The 21662-nt window shown below is 51.5% G+C and overlaps 1 protein-coding gene across 4 annotated transcripts in view; it reads right to left on the bottom strand.

Annotated features, from left to right (window-relative positions):
* Positions 1-4301: 4301 nt before the first annotated feature.
* DRD2 (dopamine receptor D2) overlaps positions 4302-21662 on the bottom strand; it is a 68160-nt gene continuing 50799 nt past the window's right edge. For all 4 annotated transcript variants that reach the window (XM_045840452.1, XM_045840444.1, XM_045840450.1 and 1 more), the window contains 7 exons: positions 17969-18284; positions 11970-12079; positions 10796-10932; positions 9393-9583; positions 8342-8428; positions 6479-6806; positions 4302-5221 (listed from right to left, as the gene is read on the bottom strand). In XM_045840452.1, the coding sequence (XP_045696408.1) occupies positions 5028-5221; positions 6479-6806; positions 8342-8428; positions 9393-9583; positions 10796-10932; positions 11970-12079; positions 17969-18253 (1332 nt within the window). In that variant the 5' untranslated portion in view covers positions 18254-18284 and the 3' untranslated portion in view covers positions 4302-5027. The remainder of the gene's footprint in view (positions 5222-6478; positions 6807-8341; positions 8429-9392; positions 9584-10795; positions 10933-11969; positions 12080-17968; positions 18285-21662) is intronic.

The raw sequence follows: 21662 nt of genomic DNA on the forward strand, positions 1-21662 counted from the left end.
CTGCGCTTTTCTACTCGGAGGTCCTATCGACCTTTTAAATTCAATGTGTCCCAGCTAGGCATTCGCCTGCTCCTCACCCTTTCCCCCTCGTGTTAGTTGAAGACACCCAAACTCTTAACCTAGGAGTTGTTCCAGACCAGCCTGTCCAACAGAACTTTCTGGAAGGATGGAAACCTTCTCTACCCATACCTGTTCAAAAAGATAGCCACCAGGTCCATGCACTGTTGAGCACTTGAAATGTGGCTTGTGTACCCAAAGAGATAAGTGTTCAATTTCAGTAAGTTAGATGTAAGCAGCCACAGTGCTATTATACTCCTCAAGATCCAACGTGCCTACCCCCATCCATGAAGCCTTCTCTGATTTCCTGGCTGGAGAGGGTCACTCTGCATCACACCCACTGTGGTGGGGCTCAGAGAGCGCCTACCCTGCTCAGGATGAGCCACATCCCTGCGTCACTGCATCACTACGTCTGCTTATTTCTGCATTCCTTGCAGTCCTCTCTCGGAATGCCATCCTGGCTCACTGAATCCGAGCATGGCAGCAGGGTTGCTGCTGTAAAGTGAGGGACAGAGGGTAGTTGCTGGGCTGGGCTGAGACAGGGGCAGCGGGAAGCTCTGGGGTGCTGGAAAGCAAAAAGACACTGGCTTTGAAAACAGTCCAGGTAGACCAGACAGATTGACCTGGATGCAAATCCTGCTGTGCCATCCACTAATATGTGACCTTAGGGTGCTGAAGCTTTTTTAGCCTCATGTGCATCATCTCACAGCCATAATGCTTATCTCATAGACTAGTGGTGATGACTGAATCAGATGCCTTGTGGGTCAGAAAGCAAAGCAGTTAATAAGTGTGCAACACATTAGTTTCTTGCAGTTTCTCCAAAATCAGAGGGATTCTTCTCTTGGAAGGGGCACAGACAAGCCAGTCTCAGAGAGCCTTCTGGCAGGATGCTCATAAAGGTGCCTATTTTCCTTTGTTGGCTCATCCAGGGGAGGAAGGGGCAACCCTCCTATGGTGCCTTGGTGTGTGTGACACATACCTCTTGGGACAGCCTAAAGCTGTGGGCCAGGGGGGAGCCCCACTGTGGGTTGTGCCTGCTAAGTCAGAAGACCTGGATTCAAAGTCTGACCCTGCCATCCAGGCAACCAATCTCCGTGTGGGAACAGCTTCTCCTCTGTAACAGTGGATCATATGGCTGACCCCTGGGGACTATGAGGACAAGAGACCACCCATGGCCCTGCCTAAATGGGAGCTAACACCACAGGCACAGCCTGGGTCCTGGGTCTGGAAGGGCAGAGAGGTGGTGGGGACCAGGGCTGGGCCATGTGCATCCCCAGTGCAGGGTTGGAGTGGAAAGGGATCCCAGATAGGTGGGCACACTGGAAATACCCCAAGACAGCCAGTCCTCAATGTTCCTGGTTGTTGCCAACTGGCTGCCCCTGTCCTGAGACCACCAAGGAAGCAGGATCAATAGTGGCTTCTTTTTGGGGACCTTCTGATCTGCCATTCAGGAAGTCCTCCAAGCATGCTTCTTGTTCTCACCAATTCCTGACCTACTTGTTCCCAGCCAAGGCACACCAGGGCTGCTGCATCCCATGTCATTGTCATCATGTAGGTAAGTGATGCCCTGGAGCTGGGCAGCCCATACCTGTGGCAGGGGTTTCCACACCCAGCCAGGGCTCTGCCATGGGCTGTGGAGCTGGTACAGTTCCTGTGTGATTAACACCCATCGTCCATTGTACTGTGAACTGCATGAAGGCAGGCACTGTGTCCACCATTTTCCCATTATGTTCTCAGCGCCTTGCTCAGGGACTGGGGCACAAAGGTTGCTCAATAAATATCCCCTGAGATAACAGGTGGGTGGGTGGATGGATGGATGGAGTGATGCAGTGTCTCCTGCACTACTTGCCTTCTCAGTTCCCAGGACATCTCCCAGTCCACAGCCACTGCAGACTCCTCCAGAATTCACTAGGGGAAGAATAAGGTCCTGAAACTCTGAAGTCTTGCAGTCATGTGAGGACATCTGAGAGGACAAATGCAAAGTGCCCAGCAGTGCCTGGCCAGAAACACTCCTTATAGGGTGCTTCCTTGCTCTGCTCTTGGGGGATGGGAGGACTGCACCTGATATAAAGGCAGATGAATGATCCTTTGATTAAAAGGCATTCTATGAAAAAGGCAGGCACAGGGAAAAGCAGAGAGAAGAGAACGTCAGAGGGCTATGGCCTGCCCAGCCTCCATCTGCCTCTTCCTACTCTTGCTGTCAAGGCAAAGAGGCCACAGTCAGGGCCTCTTGGGAAAGAGTCAGAACCTGGGCCACGCCCTTCCACCTTGGTGTTCCTGGGTCCCACACTCATTCCTTTGCCCCTGAAGTACTGAGGGGGGAGGGGGTGGAGCCCAGCCCTCCCCCTGCCCACTCTAGCTGTCAATCTGCTATCTGGCAGAAAGACTTGAAATTTCATGACAGCTGTAGGCAACTTTCCCCGATCCCGCCTCCCGCCCATGCCTGCCCTATTCCCCTCTTCTCCCTGCCACAGCCCTTCCCAAACTGCACTGAGGTTGTCTTCCTTCCCTCTCTTTCTCTTGTTCCTTTCCTCCTTCTCTCCCACCCTTTGTCCATCCATCCATCTATCCATCCATCTATCCTTCCTTCCTTCCTGTTTTTCTCTTTCCCTCCCTTTGTCATCTCTTCCAATTCCCACACCTGATAAGCCCATGTGATCTCATAAGATTTCTAATGACAAGGTGAGCTTTTAAGTTCCTGTCCAGGTCAAGTTCTTTCATAGGCTGAGTGTGCGGTGTGGATGGGGCCATGTGGATGTGCGTGTGTTGGTTATGGGGTGGGTGTCAGCAGCTGAGAGTACCTGGGGCTTCTAGCCCCCTTGGGGGTCTGGTGCTTTCCTCAGAAGGAGGCCACTGGTGTGTTGACCCCTGAACTAGATAAAGGACCTGCTTTGCCCATCTTCTGGAATCTCGGTGTCTCGGGACAGGGCCTCTCCCACAACTCAGGGCTACATTCAGGTTCAAGGAGAAGATCAAAGTCCATAATTAAGTGTTCAGGGCAAGTGAAGTGCTCCAAACTTTGGTGCTAAAAATATTGTATTTAGCATGCAAATTATGCCCTGACAGCTCCCCAGAGCCTGAGCCCGTGGGTGCCGGCACCTTGTTTGTCATCACTGCTGTTATTCTCAAGGTGGTAAAAATATTCCTCCTTCATCAGGTTGACTTATATTGCACTTTTAAAAAGCCAAATTTCTGTGGTCAGGTCAGTGCTGAGTTGTGGCCCCAGAAGGCTTGGAGCTATTACTAGCCAGGAGGAGTAGAGCAGGGAGGGCCAGGCCAAGTCACTCAGGACCGCCCCACCTCCTTAGCCAGCCCTGGCAGGGTCCAGGGGTGGTACAGAAGACAGGCAAGGGGCAGGCGTGGACACAGCACAGCAGCAACTTGAAGGCCATCTCCTCCGTGGAGCCTTCGCTACCCTGGTGGGCAAAGGGCTAAGGACTGGTTCTCCAGAGGTGCTGGGACCTAGAGAGGAGGAGGTAGCACGTGGGGTCAGCCTGGCTTCCCTCTGGCCAGCCCCTGGTGCTCTGGTTATTAGGGGAGCTCTAGGCATGCTTGGGATTGCCACTGGAAATGCTCCCCCTTCCCCTTCAAGAGGGAAGGAAGACAACAGCAGGACTGAGAGAACTCATGGCAGCTTGAGAGGAGAAGATGGGGACAAGGGAGAAACTCTCAGGCACACCCATCTTCTCCTTGGTCCTACTGGAGCAGCTTCTGTTCTCCTTTCCTCCAAAGTCCTGCTCACCCTGATAGCTGTGGCCAGGGCCACCCTTTTCTGGATGGTCTGCAGAGTGTCTCTCCAACTCCATCCCCAGCACAGACACTAGGGCTTTGCTGCACCTGGTGGGGAAGACACAGCTGGCGCCACGCCCTTCCCCACGAGGGGCCGCCCATGTGACTCTTGTCAATGTTTTATTAGTTTGGAGCATGTGTAGTGATGTTACAGAGTCTGGGGCCTGGGGGCTCCCCCAAGCTACAGCTTTCCCTCCTCCCTCGGGGCAGGGCCAGGCCAGGCCAAATGGTAGCCATGGGCTCCTGTAAGGTCAAGGCAGTGGAAGGGAAGGGGAGTGGGAAAGAAAAGAGGCAAAAGGAAAAAGAAAGTGGTTTTGTGGCATAGTATGGCAGGAGGCAGCCCCCCAAAGAACCTCAGACACCTCAGCCTAGGCCCCGGGCAGTCACACACCCCCTCCTCCACCTGCCCCAGGCTGGCCTGACACCTGCTCCAGGAAGGGGTGCACCCAAGTCCATCAGGAGGCAGCAGAGTGGGTTTATTAGGGGTGGGGGATTCCTCTCCCCACAGACCCTCCTGGGGCCCTCCCCGCAGTGGGTGTGGAGAGGGTGGGCAATGTCAGGACCCACTGCTGTGGGAAGCAGAAGCTCCTACTGGGCAGGGAAGGGAATAAAGATTTTTGGCTTGGGCTTTCCTGGGTTTCATTCTCTAGCCTGGTATGTACATGGGTCTCCCAGACTGAAGTGACTCGGGGCCTTGGGAAGAGCTCTGCCTTTTCTGGTGTGGACCTTGGGTGCTGTGAACTGGCCATCCCTCCCTACCGCCCACTCCAGCACAAATCTGTGAAGGCCAGGCTGAGCCCAACAGAGGGCACAGCCTCTGAGCCCTGACTCTGGCCCCACCAACACCAGAGCTCCAGAGAAGGGTCAGAGAAGGTGGCTGCATCTTTGGTGCCAAAGACAAGGGGTCTGAAGAGGGCAGGTGTCTCTGTGAGCTGCCCCTGAGCCATGGGGTCCAGCCCAAGGGCTGGCACCATGCCAGGCTCTCTACCTACCCTGGCAGAGTGAGGGTGGTTGGGTAGTGAGGGGCATGGTGCCAAGCTAACACTGCAGGGCCTGCCAGGCAGAGAGAAGTCCACTGCACACCCTCCTGCCCACGGCTCCCAGGGACTGAGGCTGGGCCGGGCCAGGCCGGCCCGGGCAGGGAGGTGGGCGGCAGGCTGCTGTTCGGGTGGGCAGCAGGGTCAGCAGTGGAGGATCTTCATGAAGGCCTTGCGGAACTCAATGTTGAAGGTCGTGTAGATGATGGGGTTCACGGCACTGTTGACATAGCCCAGCCACGTGAAGGCGCTGTACAGGACAGGTGGGATGTTGCAATCACAGTGAATGTTCAGGATGTGTGTGATGAAGAAGGGCAGCCAGCAGATGATGAACACGCCTAGGGGAGAGGGCAGTGGTCAGGCTGGCCCCAGGGCTGGGGAGGAGCTGTGCTGGGAGGGCCCGCATTCAATGGGCCCTTGGATCGTGGCTGCAGGCCCCAGCCCAGGCCTTGGAACATGCACCTTCACCCAGACTGGTGTCCGTCCCACCCACTCACTCTGCCAAACTCAGGACCACCTGTGTGGCTGGGACCCTTGGTCTCAAGGCATCGAGTGCACACAGTGCTGCTTAGGCACCCTGGGAGTGTCTGGGGACGGAGGGGTCCCTAAGGAGGGCAGGGCTGTGGAGCAGAGACCCTGTGGACTGGAGAAGAGGGTCTGGCTTGAACCGTGTTCCGTCACTCCTGGTGTTATGATCAATGATCAGGCCCTTAACCTGCTGTGACTGTGCATGCTCATTTGTAAGATGATGATAGTTACACCTGCCCCACTCACCCATTACAGGGCTACCAGGAGATTAAAGGGGATGGTGGGTGTGGAAGGTGTCACATACTACCTTGGGTGCTACAAGGAAGTCAGGGCCACATCAGTGGCTCCTGTTCCCAACCACCTATATCAGTCCAGCCCTTGCTTTTTGACTTTCATTATCTGGTTTCCCTGGGGACTATATTTGAAAGCCTTGCTTCACTGGCAGGGCCCTGATGCCAGGGCCCTGCCCTCATTGAGATCAAGCTCTCTCTCACAGCCTTTTACAATGTTTTGCAGCTCTGGTCACACAGGGGCTTAGTTACTCTCAGGGGAACTGATTTTCCCAATTCCTTAGCAATAGCAATATTAACAAAGACCATAATGGTTAACAGGTATGTGCACCACTTAGCAGTTTATAAAATAATTTCACCACCATCTGCTATTTGAAGACCACAACAACCTTCAGAAGTAATTTACTCTACTGATGGGACTAGAGAGAGAAAGTGACTTGCCCAGGGTCATGAAGTTCTGGGGCTCATTATGGTAGCCTGGTCAAGTTCACATACTCTCAAATCAGACTACCTAAGTTAAATTATGGGTCCTCCTTGGTCATGTTCTAGGACCATCCAAACCCCAGTTGGCCCATCAGTAAACTGGTCATAATTATAGAATCTGCCTAATAGGATGCATCAATAGGCTTGGCCTGGGCCTGAGAAAGTGCCAGTCCCCTGACCCACCAACCACGGTTAAGAAGAGGATGGCAGGTAACAGAACCTGCAGTGAGGGGCCCTTCCCTCAGCCAGGGTTGGGCAGAGCTGGGCCATGGCCAGCAGCCACGGCCGACTCACCAAGGACAATGGCGAGCATCTGGGTGGCTTTCTTCTCCTTCTGCTGCGAGAGCTTCCTGCGGCTCAGGGTCTTAAGCGAAGTCCGAGTTTTGCCATTGGGCATGGACTGAATCTCAAAGATCTTGGCAATCTTGGGGTGGTCTTTGGCATGCCCATTCTTCTCGGGTTTGGCAGGGCTGTCAGGAGAGCTGTGGAGGCCATGGTGGGATGGGTCCGGGAGGGTCAGCTGGTGGTGGCTGGGTGGGATGGGGCTGTACCGGGTCCTCTCAGGTGGGCTGGTGCTGGACAGCATCTCCATCTCCAGCTCCTGGGCTCGGCGGGCAGCCTCCTGCACGAGGCAGAGAGCTCTGGGTAAAGCCAGGCAAGTTCTCAGGCAGTCGCCACCCAGCCTCACCTGAACACACCTGGACTGTCTGACCACACCTGGCCTCACAAGGCCCCACCTGGCTCTTCCCTATCTCCCTCTTCAGACTCCTGAAAATGCCACACGTCACTCTGTCAGAGAGGCAAGGAGGATGATCACTCGGAGGCAGGGACTGTCTGGGTACAGGACCTAAGACCCACGGCAACCCCTGCCTACAGGGTTATCTGGCCCCCTTCCCAGAGCAATCCTTATGCATCCTCAGTAACCCCACATCATTTTAGGGGAGCTTGCTACCCATGTACTTCTCTTTTATGAACTGAGCAACACTAAGTGGCAGCTAAGTGCCAGGTGCCAAACTGGCTGCTGGGATGTTACCGGTTGACGTTCAGCACCCGCCTCCAGGAGCTCCCCTTCAAACTGCACAGAAGGCACCCCTGCTCTCCTGCCAGGCTGGCCTGGAGCACCTGTAGCAGCACTCACACGCAGGCTCCATTTCTCCTGCTAGACTGATCCAGGGGCCAAAGGGCAAGGCCCCTGGGCCCCAACTCTCCCTGCTGGGCTGGGCTGGAGAGCCCTGCCATGGATCCACCCATGGCCTCCCAGGTTCTCCCTCAGGTTCCCTCATTCCAGGCCTCAGGGTCTCCGCCCGAGCTGCTAAAATGCAGCCATACTGTATGCCCAGGTGGTAGAACTGGAACGTTACCTTGGCCCCATTCCTGAATCCCTGTTTGAGCACCTATCTTCTAACTGGCTCCTTTGTGTTCTGCTCTGGCTGTGCAGGTGAATGGCAAAGGCCCTGCTTCCTGAGGAAACCTGACTTGGACTTCATGTGTGGCTCTCGGTGAGTTTCCTGGCCCACCTGCAGAATGGGACACCTCCTGCTTGGACCCTGGTGCAACTCCTACTTGGCTAAGCCTGGAGTCTGCTGTGGCTCTGTACCTCTGGGCTCTACTCAGAGGCTGCCCTGCTCCCTCCCCAGTGCCAGCCTGCAGCCCCAGAACCTGTCTGCAAAAAGGCAGCACATTCAAGTGGAGAGCACAGCAGAGGCATGGGTTTCAGAGACACCCAAGCCTGGGCTCAAAGATGTGCTCTCTCACCAACTATTTAGCCTTGGGTGCATTACCTAATCTCTCTGAGCCTGCTTCCTGTAAAATGAAGATGGTTATGATCAATAAGACATACCCCCCAGGGTTGCTGTGAGGATTTGATAATAGAAACATGGTAGGTGTTCATTAGTTGTAATAGCCATTCTTATAGTCCTTTCTCCCAACCATTGTCTTGTGCTAGGGGTACCTCTCTGTGCCTTGTAGAACTGAGCTCTTGCTCCATACCTGTAGCGAGGTGTACATGGTGAGTTGGGCCTCAACTGAGGCAAAAGTGGGGGATCTCAGGAGGTGCCTCACCCTTTGACCAGTTGGTGAGGTTTCTGAGAATCATGGCAGGTGGGTTTCCCTAGGGGAATTAAGACCTGGCTGTGGGTCCCTGACCTAAACACTTACCAATCTCCGCCTGTTCACAGGGAAACTGCCATTAGACTTCATGATAACGGTGCAGAGTTTCATGTCCTCAGGGTGAGTACAGCTGCCCTGTGGAGTGAGCCAGCACACTGGTTATGGCAGGGAGGAGATGGGGACAGAAACCCCATGCTGTATAGTCAGACTAGGCATAGGAGCTCAGAGAAGGGCAGGGAATAGCAGAGTGGGGGCCTGAGGAGGCAGTTGAGGTAAGGGAGAAGGCCAGTACTGTGATAAGAAGAGGTGGACAGGAGGATGGATAATTGAGCTCTGACTTATGGAATACCTGCAGAGGTTCTGGCACCATGCTAGGCAGGCTCACAGCCCTCTCATATTGAATCCTGAAAACCACCATGTGAAGTCAGTATTATGACTCCCATTAACAGGTGAGGAAATAGGCTCAGAGAAGTTAAGCAAGTTGCCCAAGGTCACTCAGCAAAAAAGTGTCAGTGCCAGGATTTGAACCTGATGTGTCTAACCTCAAAGCTCTTGATCCTTCCAGGCCCATATACTATCTTCTTGAGGGAGGGCTGAGCAGAGGGGAGAATTCACAAGACATAAGGGGGGTGAATGGAAGAGGGGCAGAGTAAAGAAGTGGGAAAGAACAGGGGAGGAAGGAGGAGGTGTGCACAGAGGGGAGGAGGGAGATTGTAAAGGAAAAGGAGATGGGATGGAGGCCTCAGGAGGAGGGAAAGGGAGATAGAGGGATCAGAATGAGGGAAGAAGTGAAGCAAAGAGAAGGAGAGGAGTCCAGGAGGGTGCCAAGGGCTGCTGCATTCAGACAGAGATCTCTAGCAAAGGCTTCTCTTCCCAGCTTGCCTCCACCACCCTTCCCACCTCCCATTCCTGGAAATACAAGTCCCTCCACTGAGGTCCAAGCCTTTGAATGAAATCTGCCCTGCCCAGCTGAATGGAGTTCCCCCAGCCCACACTCCCTCCTGCTGTGGTGTCCCAGGTCCCCACTGACCATTGGATGACCCAACTCAACTCGGTGATGGTTAAGGAGGGGTGCTGGAGGGGAGGGGGATCTTGGGACCTTGAGTGGGGCCTTCAGGTTGGCCCTGAAAGCTCGGCTACTGCGCTTGGTGTTGACCCGCTTCCGGCGCCTCCGGAGGACAATGTAGATCTTGATGTAGACCAGCAGGGTGACGATAAAGGGCACGTAGAAGGAGACAACAGAGGAGTAAACCACGAAGGCAGGGTTGGCGATGATGCACTCACTCTGTTCTGGAGGAGGAAGAGTGTCAGGTGGGTAGGTCAGCTGGCCCGGTGGCCCACCGCCTGCAGAGAGGCCTTATCTCCTCCACCAAACAAGTGAGGACAAGGTTACGGAGTCTAGATTAGATGTCTAAGGCTGCCTGGAAATGTTATTGCAAATAAACGCACAGAGCAAGTCAGAGTATTAAAAATACAACTGTGAGTAAAAAGCTAAGCTGTGATCAACTGCTTCCAAGTTTTTCCATTAATATTTTCTCATTAGACGCCATTAGTTCTGTCACCTATGAGCACATAAGTGGAGTCAGGGTGTACAGAAAAAATGCCTCAAGAAAATTATTTTAAGAGCATAAGTCATTATTTTAGCCTTTCCTGTATACTGGGGAGAGGTCTGTCACCTTTTAATTTTAGAGGTAACTGGGTCCTGTTTGCTGAACTCACCTGTGTTCCACTGTGTTTCCAACCTCCCTTCCAGGTCTAGTGGATGTCTGGTCTCTATTTCAGAGCTTTTCCAGATTAATCTGAGCATATTTAGGCCTTTTCCCACTTCTTGCTATTCCCACAAGAGTTAGATTTGGTACCACACACTTTCACGGCCTCACTGTGTACTATAGACCTGGAATGGTCTCCAGAGACACACCTGCGTTGCTCTCGCTTCCCTCTAGAGTAATCTCGACACCACAGCAGCAGGTGGCTATGATGCCTCTTCTGTCTGAGATACTCCGACTGCCTCCCACAGGGCAGGCCATGATGTGCTAGCCTCCTACTTGTTTCTGCCTTTTCTACTCCAAGTGGCTGAGGCCTGGCCTGAGCTCAGCTGGCCCTAGGGCTGCAGCCTCATTACACAAATGCCAGTGCCAGGGTGATGGAGGCCCGGGAGCCTCCCCCATGTGTGCATGCACACATATAACAGGCACATACATGTAGTATGTGAGGCTATTTGGCCTGCTTCAGTCTAATAAACAAGGTTGAAAATGGCCAGACCTCCTGCTGAATCATAATCCCTACCCCTCACCCAACTCCACTGTGCCCCAGGTCATTGTTCCTCTCTGGCCCAACCAGGTACAACATGGAGTTGGGCTTGGCCCAGGAGACCCCCTGGCCGCAGTCCAGGGTGGCAATCAGGCCCCCAATGGGTCTCCAGCATGTCTGCACCAAGGCTCAGCTCCCCAGGACCCTGCACAGAGGCCAGCTGAGCCCTCAGCAGACAGCGGCAGGACTCACCTGTGTTGTTAAGTCCAAAGAGCAGTGGGCAGGAGATGGTGAAGGAGAGGACCCAGACGATGGCGATCATGACGGTGACACGGCGCTTGGAGCTGTAGCGCGTGTTGTAGAGCATGGGCATGGCCACAGCCGTGTACCTGCAAGGATATGGAGTGGGGGCCCCTCTACAACATGCACAACGAGACACCCCACTCTTCGGGAGTGGGGGGAGAGTTGGTCCACCTTTATGAAACTAGCCTGTCTACTCTAAATCACCCCTCCTGTCTATCCACAACTCAAACAATGAGGACAGTTGGTACTGTGGTGCTGCCCAACTAACTACTTAAGGACTAACTGGCTATGATTAATCCTGGGCCATATCTTTTACTCCAGACTCCCCCACTTGGACATTAGGCTTTGTGAGGGGCCATGGCCTGGATCTCTGTGCCTTGGAAACTGCACCTTCTACACCTGAGCTGAGCCATGGAATGTGGAAGTGCCTATCGATGGATTGGTAGCTGAGAGCAAGAGCTAAGCCCCCAAAAGCAGAAAATAATAACAATGAAAATTGTGTATAATCCCTCACATCCCTCTGCCTAGCACTTCTCATACATTAGTTGGTTTTATCTTCCAAGAATCCTACAAGGAGAATAGGACAAGCACCTCTCACCTGTATGTACGAATTAGTGAAAGGCTCTAAGGATATGTCTTAGGAAGGTGAGCACGGCCTGGTCCCCCTTGGCCACATGTCCTGTGCTGGACATAAACCATATAACCAGACAATATAACTCAAAATGGGCAGCTGTCATCATCCTTGGTTTCTAGACGATGAAACTAGGGTTCTGAGAACTTCCATAATCTGCCCAAGGTCACCAAAGTATAAAGTGATAGAACCAGGGCATCAGTCAGAATCAAGTGCTTTTTCTCTATACCAGCCTGGGTATGCTTGGTAGCATCATTGTCCATAGGATGGTACTTTCCCAGCCAGACATACATGCCCCTACACACATGTGCATGGGCACAATGCACATGTGTGCATTGTGCTCATAGGCACAAAGCCAGCCACATACACATGGGCTCATAGGCACAAAGCCAGCCACACAGCATCACAGACAGAGCCTGACCCTAAAGGAAAGGTGGGGCAGTCTAAAAGGGAAATGGCCGGGATCGCCACTCCCACTCTGCCTGGGCTCACCTGTCAATGCTGATGGCACACAGGTTTAGGATGCTCGCTGTGCACATCATGACATCCAGAGTGACAAAGATGTCACAGTGAATCCTGCTGAATTTCCACTCGCCCACCACCTGGAGACAAAGCAACACAATAGGTGGAAGGTAGAGGGGAGATGAGCTCAGGACTGGTAGCTCGGCTCTCCTGGGGGAGATCAGGCCAAGAGGTCAGAGGGCAGCTGTGAGGGTCTTGTGGGTCTCCACCTGGGGTCTGGGGGAGAAGAGGGGCCACAATGGGGGTCATGCCCATGGGGTCTGAGGCCTTTGTCCCTAGTCCCTTTCCTCCTAGGCACATAAGGCCACCTTGTGCCCAGAACTGTGCTAGAAGAAAGATGACCAACTTTTGTGTGATCACCTTGAGACCCTCATTTTACCAATAAGGAAACCAAGCCTCAGAAAAGTCCAGTGACTTGCCCCGCCACTGAGCTGTGTCAGGTCCTGCTCTGGCCCAGGTTTCCAGGGAAACCAGGCAGCTCCTTCAGTGCTCAGCATGTTGCATGGTACAGGTTAGGGGCCCAATAAGTACTGTTAAGAACAATGGTGAAGACAATGGCCCTGTGAAACAGGGAAGGCACTTCTCCTTGTTATGCCTGGAGAAGGAAAGAAGGACAGTCTGGCCTAGGGCTTTAGGAACACCAGCGTGGGCTGGGGTGGGGGCTGCAACGATGCAGCCATGGAACGATGGGATATGAGAAGTCCAGCTGCCAACACAGGCATTTTACATCCCTCCCCCACCCCACCACACACACCCCTACCCCCTTAAACACACACACACACACACTGTACCCACCCCCACGCACATCTGCACCCCACACCTCTGTTTACACACAGGCATTCACACTCACAAAGCAGGCTAGTCCTGGCAACTGTGGAAGTCTGGAGCAGCCCCATCCTCGAGCAGTCAGGACAGGGAGATAAATGCACCTTGGGCTTCTGCCAACAGGAGAAAAGAGGAGCTGGACAGGCCTCTCCTGGTGACTGAGCAGGGCAGGACCCACAGCACAGCAGTAGGCCTTCGCATAACCTTGCTCATCCTCAGCGCTGCCCTCTTTTCTGCTCTGGGGCATGAAGACAAATGTTGGCATTTATGCTCAGTGATGGGCCCTGCTGCTGCTGTTGTCCAGTATGGAGAAAACAGCAGCTCCTCCTGGAAGACAGGGGGCCTCTCACAGCGCTGCCTTCTCTGGTCCCCTCCCACGTTGCAGCACAGGGGCCCCTGCACCTCAGTGCATCACTGACCATGTGGGCAGCAACTGAACGTCTTAGGGGCTGGGAGGCGGTGGGGCAGAAGTGCTTCCTCGGAAAAACCAAAGTCTACCTTTTGGCACCACTGGGAGAGTTCTGGGCCCACCTGGCCCACTCCCCCTTTGAAGCCGCCCTTAGACTAGATCTTCAGAGCTTCTTTCCTGTCCCTAGGGATTTAGGTCTGAGACTATCCCTGTTTCCTATAGGCCCTTGGTATGTGCCGGGCTCTGCCCTAGACTCTAGAGAACAGGGATGAGCAGGACTGACAAGTTCCTGCCTCGGGGAGCTCTCAATCCCCTTTCCCAAAGGTTTCTCTGGAGCGAGAATAAGGGCGGCTTTCCTCCACGGTTTCAGGAGCAGTTCTTCTGGGACACAGCTAGGGAGCTGACTCAGCGACACAAGAGAATATGTTGGTGGCCACTGTTTCTAGAACACCTACTGTGGGCATGTACTTTATCTCATTTACTGTTCTTAATGCTCACACAAAAGGCACTGCTTGTGTCCGGTCGCAGACGGGAGAACGGAGCTCAGAGGGTGCACCCAGCTAGCGGGCAGCAGGGCTGGAATCTGAGGCAAGTTCTGGGCAGCACAACCTACACTCTCTCCTAAGCTATCTTGAGAAGGTCCATCAGGCCTGTTAAAAAGGAAATAATTATATAAAAAGTACTAAATAAATGAAGTGTGAAAAGAAAGATTATAATTGCTAGGGTGGACAAATTTGAGGTCAAATTGGAAAATGGACTTGCCTAGCATCACCTGGCGGTTTAGTAGCAGAGAAAGAAACAGACCCCAGGTTTTTCTCTGCACCTTTGGACACCATACATTGACATTCCTTTTTCTTTTCTTTTCTTTTCTTTTCTTTTCTTTTCTTTTCTTTTCTTTTCTTTTTTCTTTTCTTTTCCTTTCCTTTCCTTTCTTTTTCTTTCTTTTCTTATCCTCACCTGAGGACATGCTTATTGACTTTAGAGAGAGTGAAAGGGAGGGAAAAAGAGTGGGAAAGAAACACTGATGTCAGAAAGAAACATCGACCAGTTGCCTCTCATTTGCACCCTGACTGGGGACTGAACCCTCAACCTAGGCATATGCCTCAACTGGAATTGAACCCGAAAACTTTGGTTTATAGGACAGTGCTCCAACTAGTGAAGCCACACCAACCAGGGCACATTGACATTCTTGCTCACATGAAGCTGAGACTAGCAGGATGGGCCTTGAGTTAGCTAGTTAAGTCCTAATAATAACTAGAACATATTAAGCACTTATGTGTCAGGTACTGTTCTAAACACGCACACTGATATCTGTGGAATGTGACAGCAAGCCTCTGAAGCTAATAAAATGGATGCCACACCTCAAAACCTCAAGCTTTACCTTTCCTGCTCTGTAGCTTCACACACTTTGTTTCCCTGCCTAGAAGGCAGGTTCCCTCCCCTGGATAACTCTTCTGAGAACATCACTTCTTCCTGCATGACTTCCTTGTCCCTACATGCCAAGTCCCATGCCCCCTGTGTATGCCCGCATCTCCTGTGGGGACTCTCCACTGTCACCTCCAGCAGTAGTCACCTCATTGATGGCAGACCAGTGCTTTAGACCTCAAGGAGGGTGTAGGACATAGAATTGCTTAATACATGTCAAATGAGTGAATACATAACTCTGAGATCTTAGTCTGTTCACATTTCAATTTCATCTCTTTATCTGGAAAATGCACACAGTAAAACTGCCCCTCAAAGGGCTGGGAAGTCGAAATGGCATGGTACCTACAAACAAGTGGCCCACTGCTCTCTTCTCTAGGAGCTTCTCCAGATGGAAAGTGGTCAAGCTGGGGACTGAACCCCACCCTCCCACTCCAAAAGCAGTGTACTTTCCAAATACTGAGTGGAATGAATATGAGTAATGCATGTCCAGTTCCACATTAGACAGGCGCTGACATGGCAGGCTATTGGAAGCACTTAATATCACTGCAGGAACAAGATGGAAGACTCTAGACACAGCAGATGGTTGCAAGAATACTTTGACAGAATGTTGGGATCAAGTGAGACTCCACTTGGAACATTCTCTAGGGACAATAAATAGCCGAGACTATGTTCTGGGATAGGGCCCATGTCCAGCTCTTGTTGGGGTGGGAGACTATGGGAGAGTTTGAGCATAGCCCTCTGAAATGCCATTCTCCACCCTGCCCTCTGAACACTGAGCTTTCCCTCTAAAACAAAGGTAAGTTTAAAATTGACCCAGCAGTTCCACTGCTAGGATTATATCCTAAGAACCCTGAAACACCAATCCAAAAGAATCTATGCACCCCAATGTTCATAGCAGCACAATTTACAATAGCCAAGTGTTGGAAGCAACCTATGTGCCCACCAGTAAGTGAATGGATCAAAAAACTATGGTACATTTACACAATGGAATTCTATGCAGCAGTAAGAAAGAAGGAGCTCCTACCCTTTGCAACATCATGGATGGAGCTGGAAAGCATTATGCTAAGCGAAATAAGCCAGGTGGTGAAAGACAAATACCATATGATTTCACCTTTACCAGGAACCTAAACAATAAAAGAAACAAAAACCAAAATATAACCAAAAACACTGAAATAGAGGACAGGCTGACAGTGACCAGAGGAGAGAGGGGAGGGAATTTCAGGTGAAAAGGAAGAGGGTTTACAGGAACGAGTATAAAGGACACATGGACAAAATTTAGGGAGGCCAGTGGAAATGGGAGGGAGGTAGGGAGGGCTAGGGGGTAGGCTGGGATGGGAGTAAAGGACAGAAAACTGTACTTGACAACAATTAAAATAAAATAAATTTAAAAAAATATGTCCAAAGGACTCAGAGATCAGTAGGAGCCCCAGCACAGTCCATGTACAGCTTTGACCCTGCCACAGGGAGTCTGGGTAGGGGCAGTGGGTCTGACAGCCCCCAGAGCCCGTGCCCACAGTCCTGGGCAGAGCACACCTCACTCTGGGGAGAGGGAGCTTCTTCACCTGGGTATGGGAGGGTCCTCTTTCTATGGGTGTACAGGTGCGACACTTTTACATAGTGCTTATTATGTGCCTGGGTCCATTTCAAGCATGTTTATGTAGTCATTCATTCAATTTTCAAACAATGCTATGAGATAGATAAGGAAACAGATACAGAGAGAGGTCTTTTTTCCTGATGGTCTGAGGCCTGGACCCTGCTTAAAAGCGAGCAGGAAGGGACCTTGAATTAAGAAGGGGCTGCTCAGGGAGAGGCCTCAGACAGCACCTGGGCCTGGCAGAGCCTAGGGGCTGCATAAACATTGCAGTCACAGAGGAAGTGAACCCCTGGCTGTGGCACCTGTATGTTTTATGTTGTTTTGTATCTCTTGTTTGTTTCCTTTTAGTTCTTCCTTAAGATTCAGTCAGGTCATTTTGGAAGTCCCAGCCTGTTTCAGCTGTGCTAAAGGAAACCAGAGTGATGGCCCAGAGCTCCTAGAGGACCATGTAGTGGTGGCAACAGGAAGTGCAGGGGCCCCCGTGGGGAGAGGGGACAGGGGAAAGGGCCACTGTTGACCAGCTTCCCCTCCCCACTGCAGCTTCTTCTCCTTGAGGATTTCTCTACACCAACTTACAAAGGTTTCATGTTTTCTTTTAAAAGAAAGGCTTGCCACCATGGCACGGGTAAACTCCTCTCTAGCCCAGGGCAGGAAGGAAACAGCCCAGTGATCTTGATGACCTTAGCATTGATTCTTCCCTGAACGCCCAGTCAGGTTCCTGTGCAGCCAGACTCCACCCCAGAATCCTGGGCAGAGAAAGGGGCAGTATCCAGCTGTGCTCACTCACATCCCCAGGCCCTTCCACATCCGCCTAGCAGCTCTGAAAAGCATCCAGCTGTAGGTGGGTTCACTTAGGGACTTGTATTAGTGGCTTCTCCCTCTGTTATGTGATCTGGGTGGAGACAGGCAAGTTCTCCAAGTTTCGGTTTCCTCTTCTGTAAAGTGAGAAAAGTAGTATCAACCCCCAGGATTAGCATGAGGGTTTGCTGAGTCTGTGTCTGAAAAGTGCCTGGCACTGTGCCTGGCCCATAGCAGGGGTTGCCTACTCACTATTCTGAAGCACAGAGCTGGGCTCTGTCCTGGGTCAAGCAACAGTGACACTCTGGTCCTTCCTGAGGAAGGGGTTGCAGCACAGTTCACAGAGACCTCTAACTGTGTCCCAAACACAGGCACTAGAACAAACTGGGGGAGAGGAGAGGGAGAAGGAGAGCACAGAACAGCAACCCACATTTTTGAAGCAGGGAAAGAGAATGAAGAATTCAGGCCTGGAAGCAGGAACATCTCCCATCCTTGGGGGTCCCCATCAATTATTCCCATTCCAGCAGGACCTAATGAACCAACTCGGGGGCCAGACAATGCGTCAGCTCAGACCTGGCAGCTGTGTGTTGCTGGAGGAGTCACCTAACTTCTGTGAAATGGTGATAACAACATCGGTTTCTCAGGGCTGCTGGGAGAACTCAATTGGAAAAGGCTCTATGTAAAGGACTTAACACAAGGCCTGGAACCTAGTAAGGACTCTACCACTGGTAGCTGGGATTGCTAAGGGGACAATTTACCCATTTTATAAGGAGAAAAGCTGAGCCCACAGTGGAGGAAGAGACCATCTGAGAAAGCACCAGGCAACGTGTGGGTGGGAAGCACTGAGGAGCCTGGACTCAAGACTCCAGCACTACGTCCTCTGGAGAAGGTACTGAGTATGGTAGGGCCCAGACCTACCTCCAGGTAGACAACCCAGGGCATGACAAGCGTGGCTACAAGGAGGTCTGCGACAGCGAGGCTGACGATCAGGTAGTTGGTGGTGGTCTGCAGCGCCTTCTCACGGGACACAGCCATGCACACTAGCACATTGCCGAAGACGATGATGAAGATGAGCAGGGTGAGCAGCATGGCATAGTAGTTGTAGTGGGGCTTGTCAGCCTTCCCTTCAGACCCATTGAAGGGCCGGCTCCAGTTCTGGCTCTCCGGATCGTCATCGTACCAGGACAGGTTCAGTGGATCCATTGGGGTAGTAGGGCCACTGAATGGCCAGGCTCTGGCCAGGAGAAATGGACACAGGGAGTGAGCAGGAGGACCTCCTAAAGCATGCTGCCTCCCATGGAGGACTCTGGAGCTAACACCAGCCACTAGAAGTTAATAGAATTCTCCAGCCTCAGAATGTTAAGCTTTGCATCTAAAAATTTTCCTAAAACATTGAGGTCTACTGCCACTATTTTGCTAGCAAGTTCTTACAGATGGTAAAACAAATGAGGAAGTATAATTTTTAAGAAGTAAAATAAAGTAAATGAGCTTGAGAAGAGCTGACCATTCATTCTTTCATTTATTCAACAAACATTTATTAAGCACATTCCATTCACCACATACTTAAGTTCATGAGGAGGTCCAGCTTCTAATGGTCGGAATAGAAATATGCATTCACTTATTCTTGCTTCTACAAATATTTATTAAGCACTATTCTCATAGCTCTAGAAACACAGGCAGGAATGAAATACACATGATTTTCCAACTCACAATCTAAAATCAACAATAGCCAATTAATCAAGCAATTAAATCTGTGCGTGGTAGGCACTAGGAAATGGAAGGGGTAGAGAGACACATAACCTAGCTTAGAGATTTAAAGCAGGCTTTCCAGAGGAAGTGATGGTCAGCAGGTGCCTGAAGGATGTGTAGGAATTAGCCAGGTAAAGAGTTGGGAGCCAGGGGAGGTTCTAGACATGGGAATCAGTATATGCGGAAGACAGAGCCAGAGAGCAGGTGCCACGGTGGAGGCAGAAGGAGATCTGGGCTAGCTGAAGCATGGAGGGACTTGGAATGAGTTAAATCAGGGAGGCTACAATAGCTGAGACTATAGAGGATCACAGAGGGCCTTACAAGTCATACCAGCAGTTTAGACTTGAGCCTAATGGCAGTGGGAACACCACAGTCAGATTCGCCTCTCAGAGAAAGATTCTGACTGTTGTGTAGAGAATGAAAGGGTGGAGCCCAGCAAGATGGCAGCACACCAACTGGGAGGCTGTTGCAAGAACCCCAGAGAGAGATGGTGAGGTCTGCACATGTGCACTGAGAGCCCTGTGGAATGTGCATCCCATTCCATGGGGGGAAAACATCCTGAAAGAGGTGTCATCTGAGATGAAGGAGGAGGAGTTAGCCAAGCAACCAAGGGGGTAGGAGGAGATGTTCCAGCCAGAGAGAACACAACACAGTCCCAAACAGCAAATAGTTCTGTTAGTCAAAAAGTATAGGGCATGATGGTGACAATGGGGAAAATTAAGCTGGAGGGCCATTCATGGGCCAGATGGGGCTTTGTAAGCTTGGGAGCTCCTGAAAGGTTGGGTGCAGAGGACTGACTCCATTGGACTGGTGTTTTAGAGAGGTCACTGGCTGCTACAGTGTAGAGGGAACCTTGGGGGGAAGTGAGGTGCGGCTGTAATTCAGGTAACAGATGGTGGTTGCCTAGATGAAAGTAATGGGGATGAGAATGCAGAGAAGTGTTCAGAGTCAGTAGCTAACCTGGAATTCAGGTTCATGGAATTTGGTCATTGCATGAATGTGAGGCAGGTGGAGCACTGGGGACAAACAGGGAGAGAAGATGTTGAGGATAACTGAATTTCTGCATTGGGTTCTGGGAGGCTGGTAGTGCTGCTGACTGAGAAAAGGGAGCAGGGGGCTCAGAGGCAGGCTTGAGAGGCATTGATGCGCTTGACAGCCTGTGTTTTGGTTGTGATTGAAACATAATGCACATATAATAGAGTTGGCTTTCCTGTTAACAAAAGTGTTCCTACTTCACACACTGGAATTAAATTTATCAGTTTTCAAGGCATTCTGCATAAAACACCATGATTTTCAGGTGCTGTGGTACCCATGTAAGTTTGAAATGCACTGATTTATGCCATTCAGGATGAACATGTGTCCAAATCATGGCAGAGGTCACACCAGCCACAACAGGTCAGAAGGGACCTCTGACCTGGAAGAAGGGTCTACTCCCCTCTACGCCTTCATCCCTCTCTGACATACCTGCTCTGCCAGCTCTCAGCAGAGGAACATGAATGATAGCCTACCCAGCACAACCACTCTGGAGTCTCTGGGGAAAGCAAAATGCCTAATTCCATGCTGGATACCATGGGATGCCACCCATGCAACAAGACCTCCCACTCAAGGTAGGAAAGCACTGTGTCCTATTGATGGTATCCTCTGCAAGCCGAGTGGGCCCTCTTCCCATGTGGAGCACACAGCAGGAGACCTGGATGTGTGTATTGAACAGGCAACAGGGGCTACCACTGCCAGTCATTTACTCGGCATCCATTGAGCCTGCTGGGCAGAAAGCATGGAGCCAGGGAGTGTTGGAGGCCTGGAGACCTGGAAGGCACAGGCACTTACCCAGTATCCTGATGGTGCCTCTCTGCCCTTCCTCCCATTCCCTCAGTCCCTCTCCGGGTAGGGCCTGTGGCATCTGATGGGGCCTCTCAGGTCTCTGTCATCCCCACCCAACCCATTCTCTACACCCAACCAGACTTACGTTCCTGCAACACCATCCTGAGCCTGACTATGAGGATGGCTTCGTCTACTTGTAGAAAATTTGACAGTTTGCCAAGTTCTTTTCTATTTTTAATATACTATCTCACTTATCCTCAAAACAACCTTTGAGGCTTGTCACCATACAAATCAGAAAAGTGTCTAGAAATCTTCATTTCCTTTTTCTCCAGTCACAGTCCCTACATATTCTTCATGGCAAACTTGCCCAGAATCCTCCTGCCCTAGGGCCTGTCCCAAGTATTCCTAGCTGGATCTTCTTCCTCCTTCCTCAAGGCTTCTACAGCATTGCTTCATGATTTTGCTTTGGAACACACCCCATTTGTGAGTCTGTTGTTTTCACTGGGGGGTTGGCATCTCAAGATAACACCATGTGTTGCTTATGCCTCATCTTCTTCGTGGAATAATCAAAAGAGCAAACTAGCTCATTCTTCTCATCCAACTCCTAACCCTGTAATTGGCAGGCAGTAATGATCCACGGAGGTTTGCTGAACTGAATCAAAGTCTCTGTGAGTGCACCTGGGAAGAACCCCACACACATACTTGAAAGTAACTATTAACATAGGCCACCTGATGAATAAGTGGCAAGAGTAATGCAAGAGCCTGAGTATCATGGGTATTGCATGTTGCATCCCCAAGAAGCAGGCTGAGGAGGAAATTAGTGTGTGGGAAATTTATTGTGGATGCTCTCAGGCTCAAGACTTGCAGGGAAGTGAAGGAAGCAGTACTGGGCAGAGAAGTCAAGCTGTTTTACAGTTACACCACAGGCCTCATGTGTCCTCCCCAAGGAGCCTTGAAGAGTTGCCTGGTTGCCTGAATTAAGGCAACATGGCCAGGCCTTTGTCCCTTCTCATAAGTCATGGGCTGTCGCAGAGAAAGGGTG

The sequence above is a fragment of the Phyllostomus hastatus genome, unplaced genomic scaffold, assembly GCF_019186645.2.
Source record: "Phyllostomus hastatus isolate PE091 unplaced genomic scaffold, TTU_PhHast_1.1 phas_contig_113, whole genome shotgun sequence".
Lineage (NCBI taxonomy): Eukaryota > Metazoa > Chordata > Mammalia > Chiroptera > Phyllostomidae > Phyllostomus > Phyllostomus hastatus.